Source organism: Nicotiana sylvestris, chromosome 12 (assembly GCF_000393655.2).
Source record: "Nicotiana sylvestris chromosome 12, ASM39365v2, whole genome shotgun sequence".
NCBI classification, from domain to species: domain Eukaryota; kingdom Viridiplantae; phylum Streptophyta; class Magnoliopsida; order Solanales; family Solanaceae; genus Nicotiana; species Nicotiana sylvestris.
In genome coordinates this window covers 163,257,105-163,277,956 of record NC_091068.1, presented here as the reverse complement: position 1 = coordinate 163,277,956, position 20,852 = coordinate 163,257,105, and the positions used below count along the sequence as shown (strand labels likewise).

The 20,852-nt window shown below is 35.7% G+C and overlaps 1 protein-coding gene and 1 long non-coding RNA gene across 2 annotated transcripts; one reads left to right on the top strand and one right to left on the bottom strand.

Moving 5' to 3' along the window:
* Positions 1–3,323: 3,323 nt before the first annotated feature.
* On the top strand, positions 3,324–5,025 carry LOC104215129 (uncharacterized). Its single transcript, XR_708099.2, has 2 exons — positions 3,324–3,700; positions 4,752–5,025. It is a non-coding gene; the product is annotated as an uncharacterized lncRNA (long non-coding RNA).
* A 682-nt stretch (positions 5,026–5,707) lies between these two features.
* On the bottom strand, positions 5,708–7,196 carry LOC104215130 (vinorine synthase-like). The gene has a single exon (XM_009764878.2). The coding sequence runs from the start codon at positions 7,173–7,175 to the stop codon at positions 5,874–5,876; it is 1,302 nt and encodes a 433-aa protein (XP_009763180.1). The 5' UTR covers positions 7,176–7,196; the 3' UTR covers positions 5,708–5,873.
* Between the last annotated feature and the right edge of the window lie 13,656 nt (positions 7,197–20,852).

Here is a 20,852-nt window from a genome sequence, read left to right as displayed (position 1 = left end):
TGAACACACATAAGACTGATTAATACAAGGTGTACACAGTCCCCCATTTGTTGTATCAACAATGTGCACCTGTTTTGTACCCATCTCATCAATCTTCTTTGTCAATATGCTCATCTGGGTCATGAGTGTGGCCATGTTCTCTACATGCGAATTATTTGGGTCAAGAGGAACTGAATGCACTATGGGTGCCAGTGTTGTACCTCTAGTCACCCCGAATTTTGTGACATATTATCGAGAAGGATTTTGCACTCAGTGAATGTTTTACTTAAAAATGCACCTCCAGCTGACGCATCCACATTTGCTTTCAAATTGTCAGCTAGCCCCATGTAGAATCTCTGGCCGAGCATCTGGTCTGGAATGCCATGGTGAGGTCACTTCACTAACATCCTTTTAAATCTTTCCCAAGTTTCTTGCAAGGACTCAGAGGGCTGCTGCCTATACTGCAATATGTCATCAATCTGTTTTGCAGTCTTGTTAGGCGGATAGCCAAGTCTGAGCTTCCCCGGTTATCGAGAATGGAAACAGTAGCAGCTTGATAGCTTCCAGAGTTGCATTTGGTTGCCTTTGGGTCATACAAATTGACAGAAAATTCTTCAAGTGTTGTTGCGGGTCTTCAATGTGTGACCCGGAGAACAGTCCTTTATTCTGCAGTAGATGCAGCATGTTGTTGGTGATCTGGAATGTCTCCGCTTGAATTGCGGGCACAGCTATGGCAGTGGCTAGATTATCAGCTGTGGGCTGTGCCCAGTCATAAAGTGCAGCTTCGAGCACAAGAGGTGTCACCCTTCTGACATTTAAGTCAGCTGGCTCATTCCTGACGTTTCCGTTGACGTTATCTACGTCACCCATGTCAAATTCGAGTTTGTGTGATTGTTGAGATTGTTGAAGTCTTTTGTTGGCATGGTTCAATGCCCTGAAAGTTTTCTCGGGGTCTGAGAGTCCTTGTAGCAGTTCTCCAGTCCTCGAAGAACTTCTAGGTATACAACTATTTTCCACAAGAGTTCAAACATTAGAATTTCAATGAAAAGATTGGGTATAGAGAAAACTGACTACACTTAGAATTTTTGTACTTCTCTCAATTGTAATTGATAACACCGTTAATTCCTCGGCAACGGAGCCAAAATTTGATAACGCCAAACTATGCCTTATACAAAGACACACACGGACGTAGCAAATATAATCTGAGTAATTCTGCCCAGAGTCGAACCATAGAGAATTAACCTATCATTTACTTTTGACGGATTTACTAAATTCACAGAATCAATTTTCCCAAACTTGTAATTCACAATTGATGATATTTCTAACAACTAAAGTCTGAAAATAATTAACAGTTGAAAATTAACTATGCTTGATGTGTAAACAGTTGGAATAAGGTCTAAGGTAATGGTTTCTCCCGTTAGTGATTTCCTTGGTTGTACGTTTCTTATAGCGATGACTTAGTTGTCTCTATCAATCAAGAACTATCCGGCTATCATAAATCTCTCTCAAGCAATTATGATAATTTACTAGACGTACTCTCTCAAGCTACGCTAGCTAGATTCATATTACCGTTCTTTTAGATTGCACTCGAGGTATCGTTATCTCTAATCCACTCTCTAAACCCTCGGTTATGACTCTCGTCTATACTCCGGGAGTTATGTTGTTCAAACAACTACCTAAATATGCACTCTCTCTCAAGAAGATACATAATAAATAGGAACGGATAATTGAGGGCCCTTTCAACTAACCACAATCAAAACGTAGATGAACAAATAGAGATTAACAACCAATTCAAACTATATTAATATAACAACCAAGTCATCCCCAACGGGTTTCACCAAAACCTTAGATTAAAGTATTTAGCTACTCATGACAACGTAAGAATAAACTACGAAAATATTCATAATGGAAAATTGCAAGAAAAATAGAAGAGAATAAGAACTATGATGTTTTGGGTGATCTCTCACACTTGTTCTTCTTGCAAAAGTAATCTCAAAAAAATAAGCCCCCCTTTCTTGGGCGAGTTTCCTACATCTTATAAGGGTTTTACAAAAGCTTTTCCGAATTGACACTTTGGCCCCTTAAATTTCTGGACTGTGAATATGCCACCGCGGCCACGGCGTTGACCGCGGCGCTGACCACGGAGAACACTAACTCCAACCGCGGCGCGGACCGCGGTGGCAACCGCGGTGAGTATGCTGGGCCTTTTTGTCTCCGCGTTCCTTCTCTTTTTGCTCTTTTGTGTTTGGGTACTTCTTGAGTGAGTGTTTTTTTCACGTTATTGCCTCTAAACACTTCATGTTGTTTCCTCACATCTTATATTCCCTGCGAAACCAAATAGCATTAATTGAAGCATTTTATTGGCAACTTACATTATAAAACAACAACAACAACAACAACAAAGCATGGGCAATTATGGTGTAAATAACAACTATATAGCCTATTATCATATTCCCGACTAGGTAACTAATTATGTGTACTAGATGTGTTAAGACGAGTTATTCTTGCGGAGCGCACAATCCTAGATACACTGTACATATGGAGCCTAATAAAATGTATAATGACTAGAAGAAAATTATAATTGTAAAAAAAAGAAAGGAGATCAACTTAACATTGTTTCTAAAATTAGGTTTAACTTGTTAGCATGTCAACATTTGTGACTCGCATGCACACTACAACAACTCGAGATTCCAAAGTAAAAAAAAATAGAATAGAATCTAAGTAAATTTTATGAGAAACTACCCTAAACAATTAGAAGTTATAATTATATGTGGGTAATTAAAATTGGCTTACATGGTAGGCACACTTTTGCCAGTCAAAACTTCACACACTGAGGATAAATATACTCAAATATACATAAATAGAAAATTGTCGAACTATATGGGGTCTATTGCCCATCATTTCTAATAAAAGATCACAATTTACTGCACGATTTTGACAATCTTTCCAAGAAACATTGGTTACACGAGTAGATAGATCTTAGTACCCTATTTTATCAACCGACAGGCGAGCAGTCTGAACATGCTATGCAAATCTTAAAGTATATGTAGAGAGTTTACATTTTGAGTTTGGAGGTAGCTTGTACAAAAAACTACTTGAGAAATGGATGACACTACGCGAATCAAGTATACGTATTTCAGTTTACAAATACACTTATTTTAAATTCGGAAACCGAATTTCATAAGGAGGAGAGGATGTAATACCCCTTATTAAAGTAAAGGTATTTAAATAATTATCAATAAAAGCAACAAATAAAAAAAAATACAAATGGGCCTTAGCCCATCAGAAACCTAAATTAGCATCACGAAAAAAAAATGAAAAATAAGCTAAAGAGATTTGGGGAAAAGATTTGAGCTGCCATTTTTTTTAGAACAAAAACGTGAGGCTTGCGCCTCTCTTTCGAGTGAAGGAGCACGAGGAGAACACAAGGCTAATTCATACAGTGGAAGAAGAAAAGAAATTAGAAAGGAACAAAGAATAAGAAGAAGGAAGACAAGAATCAAAGAATTAAATTTTGGCAGAAGCTATGAATATTATTTATTCCAGGAAGCTTTCACAAACCTTCTTTTTGCAATTAAAGGGAACGTGATTAGAAGGGGGATTGAGGATTTGTTTTTGGCATCAAGGTTATAAAGATCAAATAAAAGAAGGAAATTCTTGGCTCTTCTTCAGTAATGCCTCATGTAAGGGAAACAAATAGATAGAAACCAAGCTTTGAAAGGTAATTCTCTAACCCATGATTATGAATTTGACTTTTATATAATATGGGTAAGCTAAATTATGGACTAGTTGAATTACACATACATGTGTAAATACAATTTTACAAATTAAGTTTCAAATATGAAACCTGAGGGCTTAGTGTCCTAAATTAGCTATAAATTATCTTAAGCAAGGAAATTAACATGAGATCGATGTTGATGGGACTATAGATTGATTGAAGGAAGTCGTACAATGTCGTCCAAAGGTGACGATTTTGGTATTTCGGCATGAGTACTGTGAGTAGTAATCTTACCGCAATTTGTGTTTTAATAACTTACATGATTTACACATGATTTTTAATATGAATGTGTTGCCGATTATTTTGAGTTGCATGTAGGACAAGTCTTTTACTCGATATGATATCGAAATAGTTATTTGACATGATTACCATTGTTTTAAATATTCTTGTTGGCACTTGATATGTTTTACCGTTACTTGAATTTACTGTTATCGAAATGAAATTTCATGATTTGATAAGAACCGAAATGTCCTATATTGTTTTAAAATATTTTCCTATGAGTATATACGGATTACAGAGACAAGTATAAATGGGAGTAGACTTTGAAGGATCCCGTAGCTAACGACGGGTTCGTTAGACCTGGTGCACCTTGTAATTACCGATTACCATTATAGCCCTCGCTAGTGAGAAGGTAGAACTAGCATACCGTTGCCGATTACCCTCGAGTATGGATTACCGTTATATTTGACTTCTTATGAAGAAGTCCACAGTTATACTGATTACATGATCCGTTCATTGAAACCTCCCAAATGTGAATATTGATATTATACAGTGGTTTCCGAGTTTATTACTAAATTATTAATTGTATTATACCACAAGAAGAATATGATGAGACTGGAAATTATTTATTGTTTCTGAAAGGGCATTTTTATGTTATTTTCTGTTTGAGATACTAGCATGTTTTCTGACTTGTCCCCAAATAAAAACGGTTGTGGCTAAGTGTTATTACTCACTGAGCTAGCGACTCATTCCTCACTAATTTTTTTTTTAACAGAAACAGCAGTTGACACGGGCGAGGATTTCGTTAATTAGAGCGCGCAGGTCGATAGTTCCTGGTGAGCCACACATTTGTTCGCGTGGGCGAAGAGTTTATTTATTTATTTATTATGTTTTCTCCTTTTGAAACTCTTAGAGTCGCTCCATAGTCATTTCTATGAGTATCATGAGTATTCTTTTATAGATATAGATTTGTGACTTGTATTAGACTTTCATATCGTATTTTTGGAGATGAAGTTAGTATTATTGTGTTGGGAGTACTTCGTTGATGAGGATTATAACTTGTTTTGGTGGATATTGGTTGGTTGTGTTGTAATTTCTAAAACACGTTTATTTTTGGATAGTCCTAAAACAGGAGAAACTCTGTCCGATTTTTTATAAAATACCAATGAGGCTTACTGGGGAGTACTTGCTCCTAGGTGCCGGCCATAATCCTAAATTGGATCGTGACAGGGGATAATAAAGTTAGCTAAACAGTGATTAATTGATAGAACCATGTAATTAGTTTTATTACTAATTTATTATGTACGTTGTTGGTTGGTGGTGGACCATTTGGGGGAAAGAAACGGCAGGTGTTTTGACGAACAACAATTCCTTACAGAAAATTAAGTTGAAGCGCCTTCTTTTTTGTTTCACATTTGGTATAAGGAAGATTTTGTACAGTGAATCACATTCCCTGTTTGATATCATAGAATCCCTGTCACAGGAGTTATGTAAGAAAGCTATGTTTTTGGTTCTTTTAAATTGTAAAGATGGCTTTAGCACATCCTTTATGCTACAGATATATAATATTGTTACCATTCTCGAAAAATGTAACATTGTTGGTTGGTAAAAAGAATACGGAGTGGAGTACATATTATTGTTTCTTTGTTGTACTGATTTGTCACGTGACTTTAAAGACTTGCAAAAATCTTCAATTTGGTAGCTGAAATGTAATAGAAACTTTTCCCTTCTTTGTCATAATTAACCAATAATCTCAGGTGCCATGCATCTCTAAAATATCTCACATTGCTAACAACTAAAGATTCAAAAGATATGCACAAAATATAAAAAACCGGAAACAGAAACAACAAAGGAACTAAAGCAATAACAATTTATGTTGATGCAGCAAGCTCTTCAATTATTTGGCAGATCCAAATGCTAGCAGCTGCAGCTCTTGCTCAAAAACTAACATATTGTCTTTGTCTTTCAAGTATACCCATGCGTCTACTCCGCCACTATCTCTTGAATCCATCAATATAACAGTACCTACGCCAAAAGATCGAATTAAGCTTACCCATGAAGGTTTTCCCCAGCCAAAATCAACATCGTAAAATGGGTAGGTACACAAGCTACTAATATGTATCTCTATCTCGCCTCGGAAACGTGCTGCAAAGATCTCCGCAGCGTCATAGGGAATAGCAAATATTGCCTCATCTCGATTTTGTTTAAAATCCACATATTTGGAACTCAATTCTGATAATGCTTTTCTTATACAAGTGACCAAAGTGGGCAAGTCAGAGCCATCATTCTCGCCTTTACATGCTGTGGCAGGTGTAACAACGTTTCCTACACAATGGTTTGGTAATGGAGGGACAAGACGCTTTCGTATATTTACATTGTGCACCAATTTAGATAACCTTGTCTCGTTCCCTGAAGCAACCATGGCACATTTCCATATCACAGCTGATACAACTTCAACGCGACTAGGCATTTGTACTGAATCACTGACAGCCTTAGCCTTGAGGGATGTTATTGTAGAAGCATCAAAGGCAATAAATTTAGCGACAAGTTTCTTATCAACAAGATCTTTGGGTACGTCAAAGTTCATAGGCTTGGGTTGAACATGGGGAATTGGTGGTGGCAAGAATTTTGCAGCAGCAACGAATTCTGGCACAACGCCTTCAATGGTACCTCGAGCAATTGTTGACCAGGCATTGATGAGAGTGCACAATGTGGCACAATCAGCAACTTTGTGAGAAGCACGTATACCGATAGCCATACCTCCACAATTGAAGAGGGTGACTTGAACAAGTAGGGGATATAAGGCTGAATCAGACATGAATGATCCCTCTTCAACAGTAGTTGGGAGGAACCTTTCATTGACATATGCAGGCTTTCTAAGAACATCTTCCAACTGATAGTTATGAGCAAAAGCCTCGTAAAAGGGTACTCCATCGTCGTTGCATTCAACTGAGTTATCCTTAATTCGGCCAGCAAAAGGGTAAAACCGAGCAAGAATTTCAGACAAAGATTTCTTCAAAAGGAGTAATCTTGATGATTCGCCGCCATCTAAGGGAGGAGGATAGAATAGAGCTAAGGGAACAGACATGTCTACAGCCATTTGGTCCAGAAGAGAAAATTCGTAGCATCTAAGGTGATTGGGAGTAGGAGAAAGAGGTTTAATGAGCTCCACAGAAACTATCTCAATCTTTCTTTCCATGGCTAATTACTTTAGTTACATTTCTGGTTACTTTTGTCTGTTTATATATTATAGTGATCTATCAAGTGTTTTTTTTTTCTCTCTATTAGTCTACGGGAGATGGGTACCATTATGATTTTTAATAATAAATCAAAACTGAGAATCATGTGGTATTAATATATGGTTGACTCAAAGTTATTGAAACTGTCTCGATCTATATCCACTTCCATAATTTGAAGCATGAGCCAATTGGAATGGAATTTTCTCCATGCTTACTTACAGATTTCAATCTATTAATCAAATCATTTGCGAATCGATCTCCAGCTCAAAAAAATTATATGAATCTTCTTCGTTACGGTATGCACACGTACACTTGAATAATTATGGGTTCAAGTTCACAGATCTACAGGTTCCAAATAGAGTAATAAACACGACATTAGAGCAAATACTCTATATATATAGGTTGAGTTGTCATTAAAAATAAGAAATGAAAATCACATGGGAACATGACATGCATGCATCTCTCGTTGAATACAAGTTAATAAATAAAGTAACAGTTTGACTTACTTAAACATGAGTAGATAAATAATTTTCCTAATATTTCAATTTTTCACTTCTTACTCCTTCATTAGATAACGTGTAAAAATTTTACTCTCACTTTCTTAATTTGTCCAAATCAATCTTTCTTTTCCCGATCTCTTCGTATTTCAAAAACCCCGACATATTTTCTATCTTTCTCTTTAATATTCTTACTCACCTTCTTTCTCCAAGAAATTTAAGCTTCCAATAATTATATTCTTCTATTCCTCTATAAATCTTATCTAAAATTAACAATATCTCAAGAAAGATCAAATGACACTACTAGAAATTCGGTAAAAAGCGACCACAAAAAGCGACCAAAGTTGGTCGCTGGTAGGCCTAAAAGCGACCAAACATGCCTGGTCGCAATATTGCTGGTCCCTTTATTTTAGGGACCAAAGTTGGTCGCTAATTAGCGACCAACTTTGGTGTCACGACCCAATTCCCGAACCTGGTCGTGATGGCGCCTCTCATGAAGACAAGGCCAGCCATTCAACCCAATTCATCCTTTTAAGACAATTAATTAACACAATTATAGTATAAACATGGTTTAATAATATCCAATAGCGGAAAGTATAGATAAAATACGGAAATCCAACCCAACTCAGCCCTAACCGGGGTGTCACAAGTCATGAGCTACTACAGAGTTTACTAAAATTCTACAAAGTATGGAATTAGGAATGACATCTGAAGATATCATAAATACAGAAGATAAGGGAGAAAACGGGTTTGCGAACGCCATGCAGCTACCTCGATAACTCCGATGAAAACTGAACAGCAGAAAACTCGCTCTATGCCTCAGGAATACCTGTACCTGCACACATGGTGCAGGGAGTAATGTGAGTACTCCGACCCAGTAAGTAATAAATATAAATAATAACTGAAGGTAAGAAAACACGTTAAGGCACACAACACTCTATACAGAAGCAGTGAAATCATTTAAAATAACAATTCAGTGAAACATCATGTGAAATTTCTTTTAAACCAGTAAAAAAAAGATAATTTGGCAGTAAAATGACGAGTAGAAATCTGCCTCTCGGGCTCAATATCAAAACAACAAGTAGAAATCTGCCCCTCGGGCTCAGTATCAAAATAATAAGTAGAAATCTGCCCCTCGGGCTCAGTATCTCAAAACAGTATCAGCCCCTCGGGCTCAGTATCTCAGAACAGTATCAGCCCCTCGGGCTCAGTATCTTAGAAAAGTATCAGCCCCTCGGGCTCACTATCTCAGAACAGTATCAGCCCCTCTGGCTCAGAACAGTATGAAGCAACCAGTCAATGAAATAAGAGCACATAATTATTATGGTGGATAATGCAGATGAGGAATAAATGCATGAGTGTAATGCAATGCATATGACGGTACCCTCTGGTACCCACTGCGGCGTGCAGCCCGAGCCATCCATATTTATTTATCATCGACGGTGCTCACTGGGGGTGTGTACAGACTCCGGAGGGGCTCCTACAGCCCAAGCGCAATAACAAGCCATCTCGTGGCATCAATCAAGTCCTGGTCAGTCATTTTTACATGACCAATTTATATCACACACCATTGTTACCACTGTTTCAAGTCACATCATACAGTGTCATTGTTACCACTATTTCAAATCACTGCTGCGGCGCGCAGCCCGATCCATGCTCAGTCCAAAAATCATAATAAGCCCCTTGGGCATTTGTAAAATATTAGTTCTCAGCCCGAAATATCATTTAAGTTTTCAAATCTTAGAAAGATGGCTGAGTTTGCAAAACAGTATTTAAAACCTTGGACTGAGATCAAATGATATGCATGTATGCGAAAACAGTGATGTCAATCCCTAAAGGATTCAAATAATTGGCAAGAAGCCCAAATGTAACAAGTAAATCCAAGTAGAAAACACGGTAAAAACATCTCTCGGGACGGACTAAGTCACAATCCCCCATGGTGCTCTACCCCATGCCCGTTATCCGACGTGCAAGTCACCTCAAGATAGCGTTACGATGTGAAATTCCGGGGTTTCAAACCCTCAGGACATCATTTACATCAATTATTCACCTCAAACCGGCTACTTCTTTAGCTCGCGATGCCTTTGCCCCTCGAATTGACCTCCACGTGCGTCGAATCTGCCCAAAATCACAACGAATATGTCGCATTATGCTAAAGGGACAATACCCAATCGAAAGCAATCGAAAAATATCAAAATTCACGAATTTGACAAAACCCGAGTCCTGGGCCCACGTCTCAAAACTCAGAAATTTTTATACCAAGATGTTCTTCGTCCTCTCACGAGTCCGTACATATAAAAACACAAAAATCGGAGCTCGTTTGACCCTTCAAATCGACCCTAGAAAATCTCAAAAGCACAAGCCCTAAAACCCCACTTTTCTACTGATTTTCATGTTCTAATTCACATATAATCTTGTATTTAACTTGGAAATAAGTAGAAACAACTCACCTTTGATGCTTGATAAAATCCCCCTTGAAATTCTCTCCAAAATCATCCAATCCAAATGAAAGAAATGAAAGAAATCCGTGTTTAAACAATCTGCCCGTGCTTCGTCGAGTTGTACCTTGCACTTGTGCTATACAAGTTGTACATCCTATTAAAATTTTCCCTTGTCGGACACCTTCTGTTTAAACACCCATAACGTCTTGTATAAATATCCAAATTACAAACGGTTTGAAGATTTAGAAACTAGACTCGAAGATCTTTAATTTGATAGGTTGTACACCATATAACTCTTTATATATCCCGAGATATGAGCTTCTAAATTCGGCTCCATGAAATTCGAAAATTCTGGAGAAACTGCTCCACCAGTCATCTTCAATCGATCATAACTTTCTCTACAGATGTCCAAATTACGATTTCCTTAGCTTTTCGAAAACTAGACACGAAGGGCTACAACTTTCGATTTTGAATCATCTCAAAATTTCTTGTAGATCAAACGATATAGGCTTCCGAAGTACGCTCCACGACTGCACATTTGTTGTCCAAAGACAGCTTAGCAGCAGAAATTGCAGCAGCTTTTTCTTTTCTTTTTGGGTCCGAATTCCATTCCGTTAACCTTCCGAAATCCATCCGAGGCCCTCGGGACCTTAACCAATTATATCAGCATGTCCCAAAATATCATTCAAACTTGTCCCAACCTTCAGAACACCCAAAATAACATCAAAACATCAAATCATCATCGGATTCAAGCCAATGAATCTCGAGAACTTCTAAATTCCATTTTTGATAAAAAAAAACCCAACCAAACCACGTCCGAATGACTCTCGGAATTCCATTCTGGCCCTCGGATCAAAATCTCACCTATCAACCGGAATTCGCCAAAATACTAACTTTGTCAATTCAAGCTTAATTCTACACCGGTCATCACAAAAATATTCCGGACACACTCCTAAGTCCCAAATCACCTAACGAAGCTATCCGAACCATAAAATTTGCATTTCAAGCCCTCTAACACATAAGTCAATATCCGATTGACTTTTCCAACTTAAGCTTCCTCAAAAGAGACTAAGTGTCTCAAACCTTACCAAAACTAGTCTGAATTACTTCAAATTTTGCACACAAGTCACATTCGACATTACAGACTTGCACCAACTTTCGGAATCGCATTCCGACCCCGATATCAAAATTTCCACTTCCGGTCGAATTTTCTCAAAAACCTTCAAATTTCTATATTTAGCCAAATGACTTCAAAATGACCTCCGGACATCCGAATTCACTTCCGATCGCGCTCTCAACTCCAGAATCACCATACGAAGCTATTCCCAGACTCGGAATCCCAAACGGACATCTATAACTCTGAAATGCCTTCCAACCCAAATTTATGAAATTCTTCTAAAATACTAACTTCCACAATATACGCCGAAATGCTCACGGGTTATCCAAAACCAAATCCGGACATACGCCCAAGTCCGAAATCATCATACGAACATGCTGGAACTTTCAGATCCCAATTCCGAGGTCGTTTACTCAAAATTCCAATCTTAGCCATTTTCTTCAACTTAAGGTTGCCGCAATGAAAAGTTTCTTTCCAATTTGACTCCGAATTTCCCGAAATTCAACTCTGACCATACGTACAAGTCAATATACCTGAAATGAAGTTGTTCATGACTTTAACTGCTGAACGACATGCTAGAGCTCAAAACGACCGGTCGGGTCGTTACATTCTCCCCCACTTAAATAGACGTTCGTCCTCGAACGTTCCAAGAACTACTCTTAAGTTATCTGAAATCACTGTTTAACACCTCGTGCACCTGCCCGTGCTACCACAACTCATATGGACATATTAGTTTGATCAAATATGCAGATATCCTCTTTTATCCATACAATAAGCTCAGAACCCAATTCCAACACCTGAAATTCTCTGCCAGACCTGTTCCCTGTATATAAACACTGTATCAACTACCACACGAGGTACCAGAACATGACTGCATACCTTTGTTGAATTAGCACCATGCATCGCATAATTCACCATCTAACCACAATGACACTCCATGAACCTTAATAGCCAAAATTCTATGACTCTAATGCTCCCAATGCATATGATGATATACCTATACATTCTGTTATAATGCTGACGATACAACCACAACGGAGGAGATGTGCAGAAATTTCTAACCAATTGCAGAGTTAACCAAACATTAATTCTCTCCTTTTTGACTAAAATCATTACCTCATTACTACCCAAATACTGGTAACTGCCCTGTAATATACCTCACATAATCCCACTGCAATGGTCCCCGATACCAATAGTTTCGCCTCACCTAGTACGAGTTGCTCAGACAACCAATCATCACAGACAATGACCAACGGTCTCACATGATGCAAAAATGTGCCAATAGGCCATAATGCGAACAAGATACATAAGGAAATGATTCAGGAATGGACTGCTCAACTCACACAACTAATATGGACTTTTCCCCAGAGAATAGGAATTTATCAAGCCGTTTCACAGCATACATGGCACAATCACAATATTACATGAGTTGACGAACACGGAACAACATATGATATTCCAACACCCCTCCTTGAGGAGCGCTATACTAAAATGAACACATCTGACTCACATGAAGCCCATAATCCTATTTAAATCCATTCACCCACTTCAGGTCGATTCTGCTCGCACTGAACTAGGCTGATAGCCTTTCCTGGACCGTAATAAGTCATTTCTTCTCATAACATGAAAGAACTACCACCATAGCCGGGACAACACCCCACAATCCACAACCAAATGAACCGAACGACTTCATATAGATCTTAGATATTCTTCCAACATTTCAACTTTCTTAAGTCCCCAAAATTTGACTAACTCCCAGATTTTTCAAATATTTCGGCAAAGTCTCCCTTGTAATTGGGCCTATCCACCTGTAAGAGTAATACCAAAACAACTCCTAACAGCATGTCCACAACCCAACAAGCACCACAAGTATATCAATAACACTAATCTCCGCATTACAAGCCCGACATTATCACAATGATATTTTGACATGAAACGCATCATTTGTATGATCATAACCACATTTCTGGTCTTAATAGTTGTTCATAAATAATTCCATCATTATCAATAAATCTCATATTAACCACCACCTCATTTCAAATTTTCACAATACTGACAACAGAATGTGAGGCATGAAGACCTCATTATTACTTACTCGGATTAATGAGTCACATTTAACGCCACCTGGGAACTCATCTCATAAGCTAAAACTCAATGTTTACAGTACGAAAATGGCTGAATATGAACATAAAATATACAAGAATTATCAAATCAACCTAACTGGCATGACTCCCTTTAATATTATCGTACGAATTAAACTTTACAAAGGAAAACTTTAAACTCATAATTATTTACCACAAGGACCTTGTCCTTACATAACCTCCACCGCGGCTTGCAGCCCGATTTAAATATTTCACATTGTGACAACTGCAGTTTTCAATTTTCTTTCTTTCTTCTTCTCAATAAATTTCGTAAACATTTTTTTTTCATAGAACATAACGAACCCTCACACCGATAGGGCATATAATTCATAAAAAAAGTTGGAACCAATTATTCCGAAACATATTAAACCCATTGTAGTGAATAATAAACATTACTTTAACCTTACCCCAAATCCTTGGAGCCCAATTTCTAACATCCTGAATTCTTTTCAAGACCCGAATCTCACATACACACACTGTATAAGTCCGAACAAACTGTGTCAAGCCATAACAATAACCCTAGATATAATCGCATAACATACTACACAACTCGTATACTCGCAACACCATTCTCGATCACCATAACCACTCAAACCAACCAAGTACCAGTAGGAAACCCCACATTAAACAGAACCTCGCTCCAAAACCTTCGTACCCCATCAATAATGAAAAAATATACAGGAACTCACAATACACAACACGTTCCCCATACCTGTAGAAAGTATCTATTTTAAACTATGGTAGAAACCATCAAGAACACTTGGAAATCCATTTTCTCCTAATCAAGCTATCAGAACTAAATTCCTCTAATTCAACCAGGCCACGGAGGTCATCAAACTCAGAAATATTGCCATATTACTACAGCTAGTTCAACAAAAATTCTTCACAAGCTTAGGTAACACAGACCGTAAAATACCTCAATTCCGCTACTAAGATCACCTTCATTTTCGTGACAATCAACTCAAATTTCTCAATTAGAGTCAAATTCAAATCTCAACACATACACCCTGTTAGTAGAAAAGAAACTCTCTACTCAACATTATAAGGAACACACCTACGTAGATTATTCCGCATGAGATAACCCACCTACTTTGCCTCCAATTAACATTTTTGTATACCTTCCACCGTCATACACATTACACAATCACTTAGTCTTCCTGGGTCTAAACTCATACTGTAACATGAAATTTACTTCACTCCAAACAGGAGACTTGAAAAGATTCTTCACGCCCATAACTCGGAGCTACACCTCTAATCACAATGGAATCATACACTTAATAGTTCACCTATCATCCAGCAGATCTTCCTCGACACTTCCAAGTCATATAGAAACATCTCGCAGTACTAACATATCCATCACATTGCTACCGAGCCATCATTCCCGCTAATAGGGGCAATACCGGACATATAAGTTCAAAACACTTGCTCACACAATCACCACCTCGGTGCTTAAGCCGTAGGAAAATATTCGGCCTCAAGTCCTTCAAACTGGCCCAACATCAACTCATAGAGATCACGTCTCGCCCCTCAATCAGGGAATCACAAGCCATCAAGGCACATCTGATACTGAGCGCTCATGTGCGCATGCGAATGCGTGGAAGGAATTTCAAGAGTTACTTTTCAAGCTGAATCAAGAACGCACGATAAGAATTCAAAAATGTGAAGTTTTTCTAAAGGTTCTGCAGCCTCTCGAGGATAAATACAGACGTCTCTGTACCGATCCGCGAGACTCTACTAACCTGCTCATGACTCGTGAGACCTATATAACCTATCACCATACGGAGCTATTCCCAGACTCGGAATCCCAAACGGACATCTATAACTCTGAAATGCCTTCCAACCCAAATTTATGAAATTCTTCTAAAATACTAACTTCCACAATATACGCCGAAATGCTCACGGGTTATCCAAAACCAAATCCGGACATACGCCCAAGTCCGAAATCATCATACGGACATGCTGGAACTTTCAGATCCCAATTCCGAGGTCGTATACTCAAAATTCCAATCTTAGCCATTTTCTTCAACTTAAGGTTGCCGCAATGAAATGTTTCTTTCCAATTTGACTCCGAATTTTCCGAAATTCAACTCTGACCATACGTATAAGTCAATATACCTGAAATGAAGCTGTTCATGACTTCCAACTGCTGAACGACGTGCTAGAGCTCAAAACGACCGGTCGGGTCGTTACATTTGGTCTCTAAGGTAAAAGGACCAAATATTCCGGGTAAAGACTAGCGACCAACTTTGGTCGCTCTATTATTTTAATAATATAATTTTGGCGACCAAAGTTGGTCTCTAAATGTAAAATACGTTATTTATTTATTTATTATTAATCATAAAAACCGACCAACTTTGGTCTCTAATCCAAATATTATATTTTAAAATCTAGAAAATAGAGACCAAGATTGGTCGCTTTTTATTACTTTTTTTATTTTTTTTTTAAAATAAGCGACCATAGTTGGTCGCTAACTTCAAGAAATAATTTTTTTTTTAATTATAAGCAACCAACTTTGGTCGCTATATTTCCAAAAATTATTTTTTGTAAATAGACTTTGGTCACTTTTGAGAAATCTGGGTTAAATAGCGACCAAGGTTGGTCGCTATTGCCCAGAAAATTGTTTTTTTTAAGGGAAAAGCGACCAATTAGCGACCAAAGTTGGTCGCTTTTCTTGGTATATTTTTGCCAGAAAATGCCTGTTTTGGCAGCTACACCACCTTCCAGCTTACCAAAAATCCTAAACATGCATTTTATGCCAACAACAATAAACAACAACAACAACAACAACAACAACAACAACAACAACAACAATAAAAAGCAACAAAGTATAAAGTTCAATAGAACTAACACATTAAGCTAACAAAACTAAGTTAACGCTTATTAAAAGCCCATTCGAAAACTGGTTCTATTGTCTAGTTCAAAGTATATAAAGTACTCAAGGAGTGTTCTTTCATCATCCTCATCCGAAAGTTGGATTGCCTCGCCCGACTCATTAGGTAGCTGACTGCGTATGAATTCCCCCACATCAGCTGTGAAGCGAACCTATAAGAAAAATTATATTAAATTAGTATTTCAAAATTTATATAAAAGTAAATAAAAATACTTAATAAAAAGTAAAAAACTTACATGTATAGTCGAGGCTCGACCCTCGACCCACCTTTCTGGATCAGTCTCTTTCTTCTTCTTTACAATACGAGTCTCATTGAATAACTCATCTTACTTTATTGGCATCATAAAGTTGTCTGGTGGCTTTGGTGATTATCCTCGTGGTACTATTACTCGGGATGAACTTAGATACAGAGAGTAACTTGGATACAGTACCCGACAGGGTGTGTCTTTGATCAATTGTTGTTCTCATTAGCGACAATGATGATGAGAAGGCAATGGCATGTGTTTCAAACAGTGATGGTGTAGGTAAGAATTTAACATTTCCTAAGCAGATAAAAGAAGAGGTTATAGAGGAATTCTCTACTTCCTCTTGGAAAATGAAGCAGAGAATTCCTCTATAACCTTTTCTTTTATCAATTTAGGAAATGTTAATTCCTACCTACACCATCACTGTTTGAAACACATGCCATTGCCTTCTCATCATCATTGTCGCTAATAAGAGAACAACAATTAAAGGCACACTATGCCAGGTACTGTATCTAAGTTATTCTTGGTGGAAGTTGCATTGTATGTCTAATAAAGTCATAAACCCCTTCTACAAAATCCTTCCGCAATCCTAAATTTCAATTCATATCCACAAAAGTTCAATTCATATCCTAAAATTTCAATTTATAAACTAAAATTCCAATACATAAACTAAAAGTCCAATTCATATCCTAAAGGTTCAATTCATATCCTAAAGGTTCAACTCATATCCACAAAAGTTCAAGTCATATCCTAAAATTTCAATTTATAAACTAAAATTCCAATACATAAACTAAAAGTCCAATTCATATCCTAAAGGTTCAATTCATATCCTAAAGGTTCAACTCATATCCACAAAAGTTCAAGTCATATCCTAAAATTTCAATTTATAAACTAAAATTCCAATACATAAACTAATATCCTAAAGGTTCAATTCATATCCTAAAGGTTCAACTCATATCCACAAAAGTTCAAGTCATATCCTAAAATTTCAATTTATAAACTAAAATTCCAATACATAAACTAATATCCTAAAGGTTCAATTCATATCCTAAAGGTTCAACTCATATCCACAAAAGTTCAAGTCATATCCTAAAATTTCAATTTATAAACTAAAATTCCAATACATAAACTAAAAGTCCAATTCATATCCTAAAGGTTCAATTCATATCCTAAAGGTTCAACTCATATCCATAAAAGTTCAAGTCATATCCTAAAATTTCAATTTATAAACTAAAATTCCAATACATAAACTAAAAGTCCAATTCATATCCTAAATGTTCAATTCATATCCTAAAGGTTCAACTCATATCCACAAAAGTTCAAGTCATATCCTAAAATTTCAATTTATAAACTAAAATTCCAATACATAAACTAATATCCTAAAGGTTCAATTCATATCCTAAAGGTTCAACTCATATCCACAAAAGTTCAAGTCATATCCTAAAATTTCAATTTATAAACTAAAATTCCAATACATAAACTAAAAGTCCAATTCATATCCTAAAGGTTCAATTCATATCCTAAAGGTTCAACTCATATCCACAAAAGTTCAAGTCATATCCTAAAATTTTAATTTATAAACTAAAATTCCAATACATAAACTAATATCCTAAAGGTTCAATTCATATCCTAAAGGTTCAACTCATATCCACAAAAGTTCAAGTCATATCCTAAAATTTCAATTTATAAACTAAAATTCCAATACATAAACTAAAAATTTCAATTCATATCTTAAAGGTTCAATTCATATCCTAAAGGTTCAATTCATATCCACAAAAGTTCAAGTCATATCCTAAAATTTTAATTTATAAACTAAAATTCCAATACATAATCCTAAAGGTGCAACTCTTAGGGTTTCTTCTCTTCAAACAATTTCTTCCCCAAATTAGTAGGTAAAACTAAATATTTTGGACTAAATGTATTAATAAGAACCCTAAAAAATGCAAATAATATATAACTTTGAACCCTAATATGGTTGAGCTAACTTTGAACCCTAACATGGAGAAATTAAACCCTAATATGGAGAAATTAACTTTGAACCCTAACATGGTTGAACAAATAATATATAACTTTGAACCCTAACATGGATAAATTAAACAAAATCACTGTATTTCGAAAAAAACAAAGAAAGGAGAAAGAAACCTACCATGGGAATGGAGGTCGCCGGCGGTGGAGCTGCTACCGTCGGTGGTCGTCGGTGGCGTGGGCGGTGCCGCTGCTGCTGGGAGTCGGGGGGGGGGGGGTGAGTGTGAGAGAGAAAAGAGAGATTTTGGGGAATTTTTTTGAAAGAATGGGAGGGGAAACCCGATTTTGACACTGGAATTAAAAATAGCGACCAACTTTGGTCGCTATTTTGGTAGCAAAATAAGTTGACTTTTTGACCAAAATAGCAACCAAAGTTGGTCGCTATTTCTAAAAAAATAAATTACTTTTAATTCAATTTAAAATTATGTACATATGTAGTATAAATTTAGGATTTTAATTCAATTTAAGCTATATATATATATACATATATAAATAAATATATAATATTTAAAAAAATATTATATATATTAATTCATATAAGTCAAGACGTTTTAATTTATTGTTAATATATATACATGCATATGAGTAGGTTATAAGTCGATGAATCAATTTACAAGTGTATCAATACCTAAAAGAACCCGTCCCTGTGTTCCGAGCGCTTCATGTTCTTATATATATATATATATACACTATATACACTATATACTATATTATACTATATATATCGAATATACCTTGATATATAATACACTTAGTATATATACTATACTATACTATGCACTAAGTATTAGTGCATTAGCTAATATTATATCGAATATAGCTTATATATATATATATATATACACTATACTATATGTATAGTATAGTGTATTATATAATACACTATACTATACACTTAGTATATATAATACACTTAGTATATATAATACACTTAGTATATATATACTATACTATACTATGCACTAAGTATTAGTGCATTAGCTAATATTATATCGAATATAGCTTTTATATATATATGCATATGAGTAGGTTATAAGTCAATGAATCAATTTACAAGTGTATCAATACCTAAAAGAACCCGTCCCTGTGTTACGAGCGCTTCATGTTCTTATATATATATATATATATATATATATATATATATATATATATATATATATATATATATATACTATATTATACTATATATATCGAATATACCTTGATATATAATACACTTAGTATATATACTATACTATACTATACTATGCACTAAGTATTAGTGCATTAGCTAATATTATATCGAATATATATAGATATATTAATTGATATAAGTCAAGACGTTTTAATTTATTGTTAATATATATACATGCATATGAGTAGGTTATAAGTCGATGAATCAATTTACAAGTGTATCAATACCTAAAAGAACTCGTCCCTGTGTTCCGAGCGCTTCATGTTCTTATATATACATACCTAATATTATATCGAATATAGCTTATATATATATATATATATATATATATTAATTGATATAAGTCGAAACGTTTTAATACCTAAAAGAACTCGTCCCTGTATATATTGGAGTATATAGTGTATATATATATATACACTAAGTATTAGTGCACTAATACTATGCACTAAGTATTAGTGCATTAGTTAATATTATATCGTATATAGCTTATATATATATATATATATATATATATATATACACACACACACACACATACATACATATATTAATTGATATAAGTCGAGACATTTTAATTTATTGTTAATATATATATATATATATATAGGTTATAAGTCGATGAATCAAATTACAAGTGTATCAATACCTAAAAGAACATGTCCCTGTGTTCCGAGCGTTTCATGTTCTTATATATATATATATATATATATATATATATATATAGACACACACACACGCTTCGTAGTACTGCTTAACTGCATATATAGCATGTTAGAGTATATTTTAGTCTATTTATCCTTTGTATTACAAAAGTGTTAGCGGATTATATTTATATTATTTAGATAGTAAATACAAAAGTAATTTTTAATTTTGACTATTGTTGACCTGAAAAGAGACCAACTTTGGTTGCTAAATATACATAAATTTAAATTAGCGACCAAAGTTGGTCGCTAAATTTAAATCAAATTTATTTATATTTTATATAATATTTAAAATAATAATATAATTGTTAAACGTTAGAACTCGGTCCCAGATTAGCGACCAAAGTTGGTCTCTATTTTCGTAAGCGACCAACTTTGGTCGCTAAATTTGAATTATATTTTTTAT

Bases quoted from the DNA above. Each gene is read 5' to 3' on its own strand.
- LOC104215130 (XM_009764878.2), bottom strand. From the start codon at position 7,175: ATGGAAAGAAAGATTGAGATAGTTTCTGTGGAGCTCATTAAACCTCTT.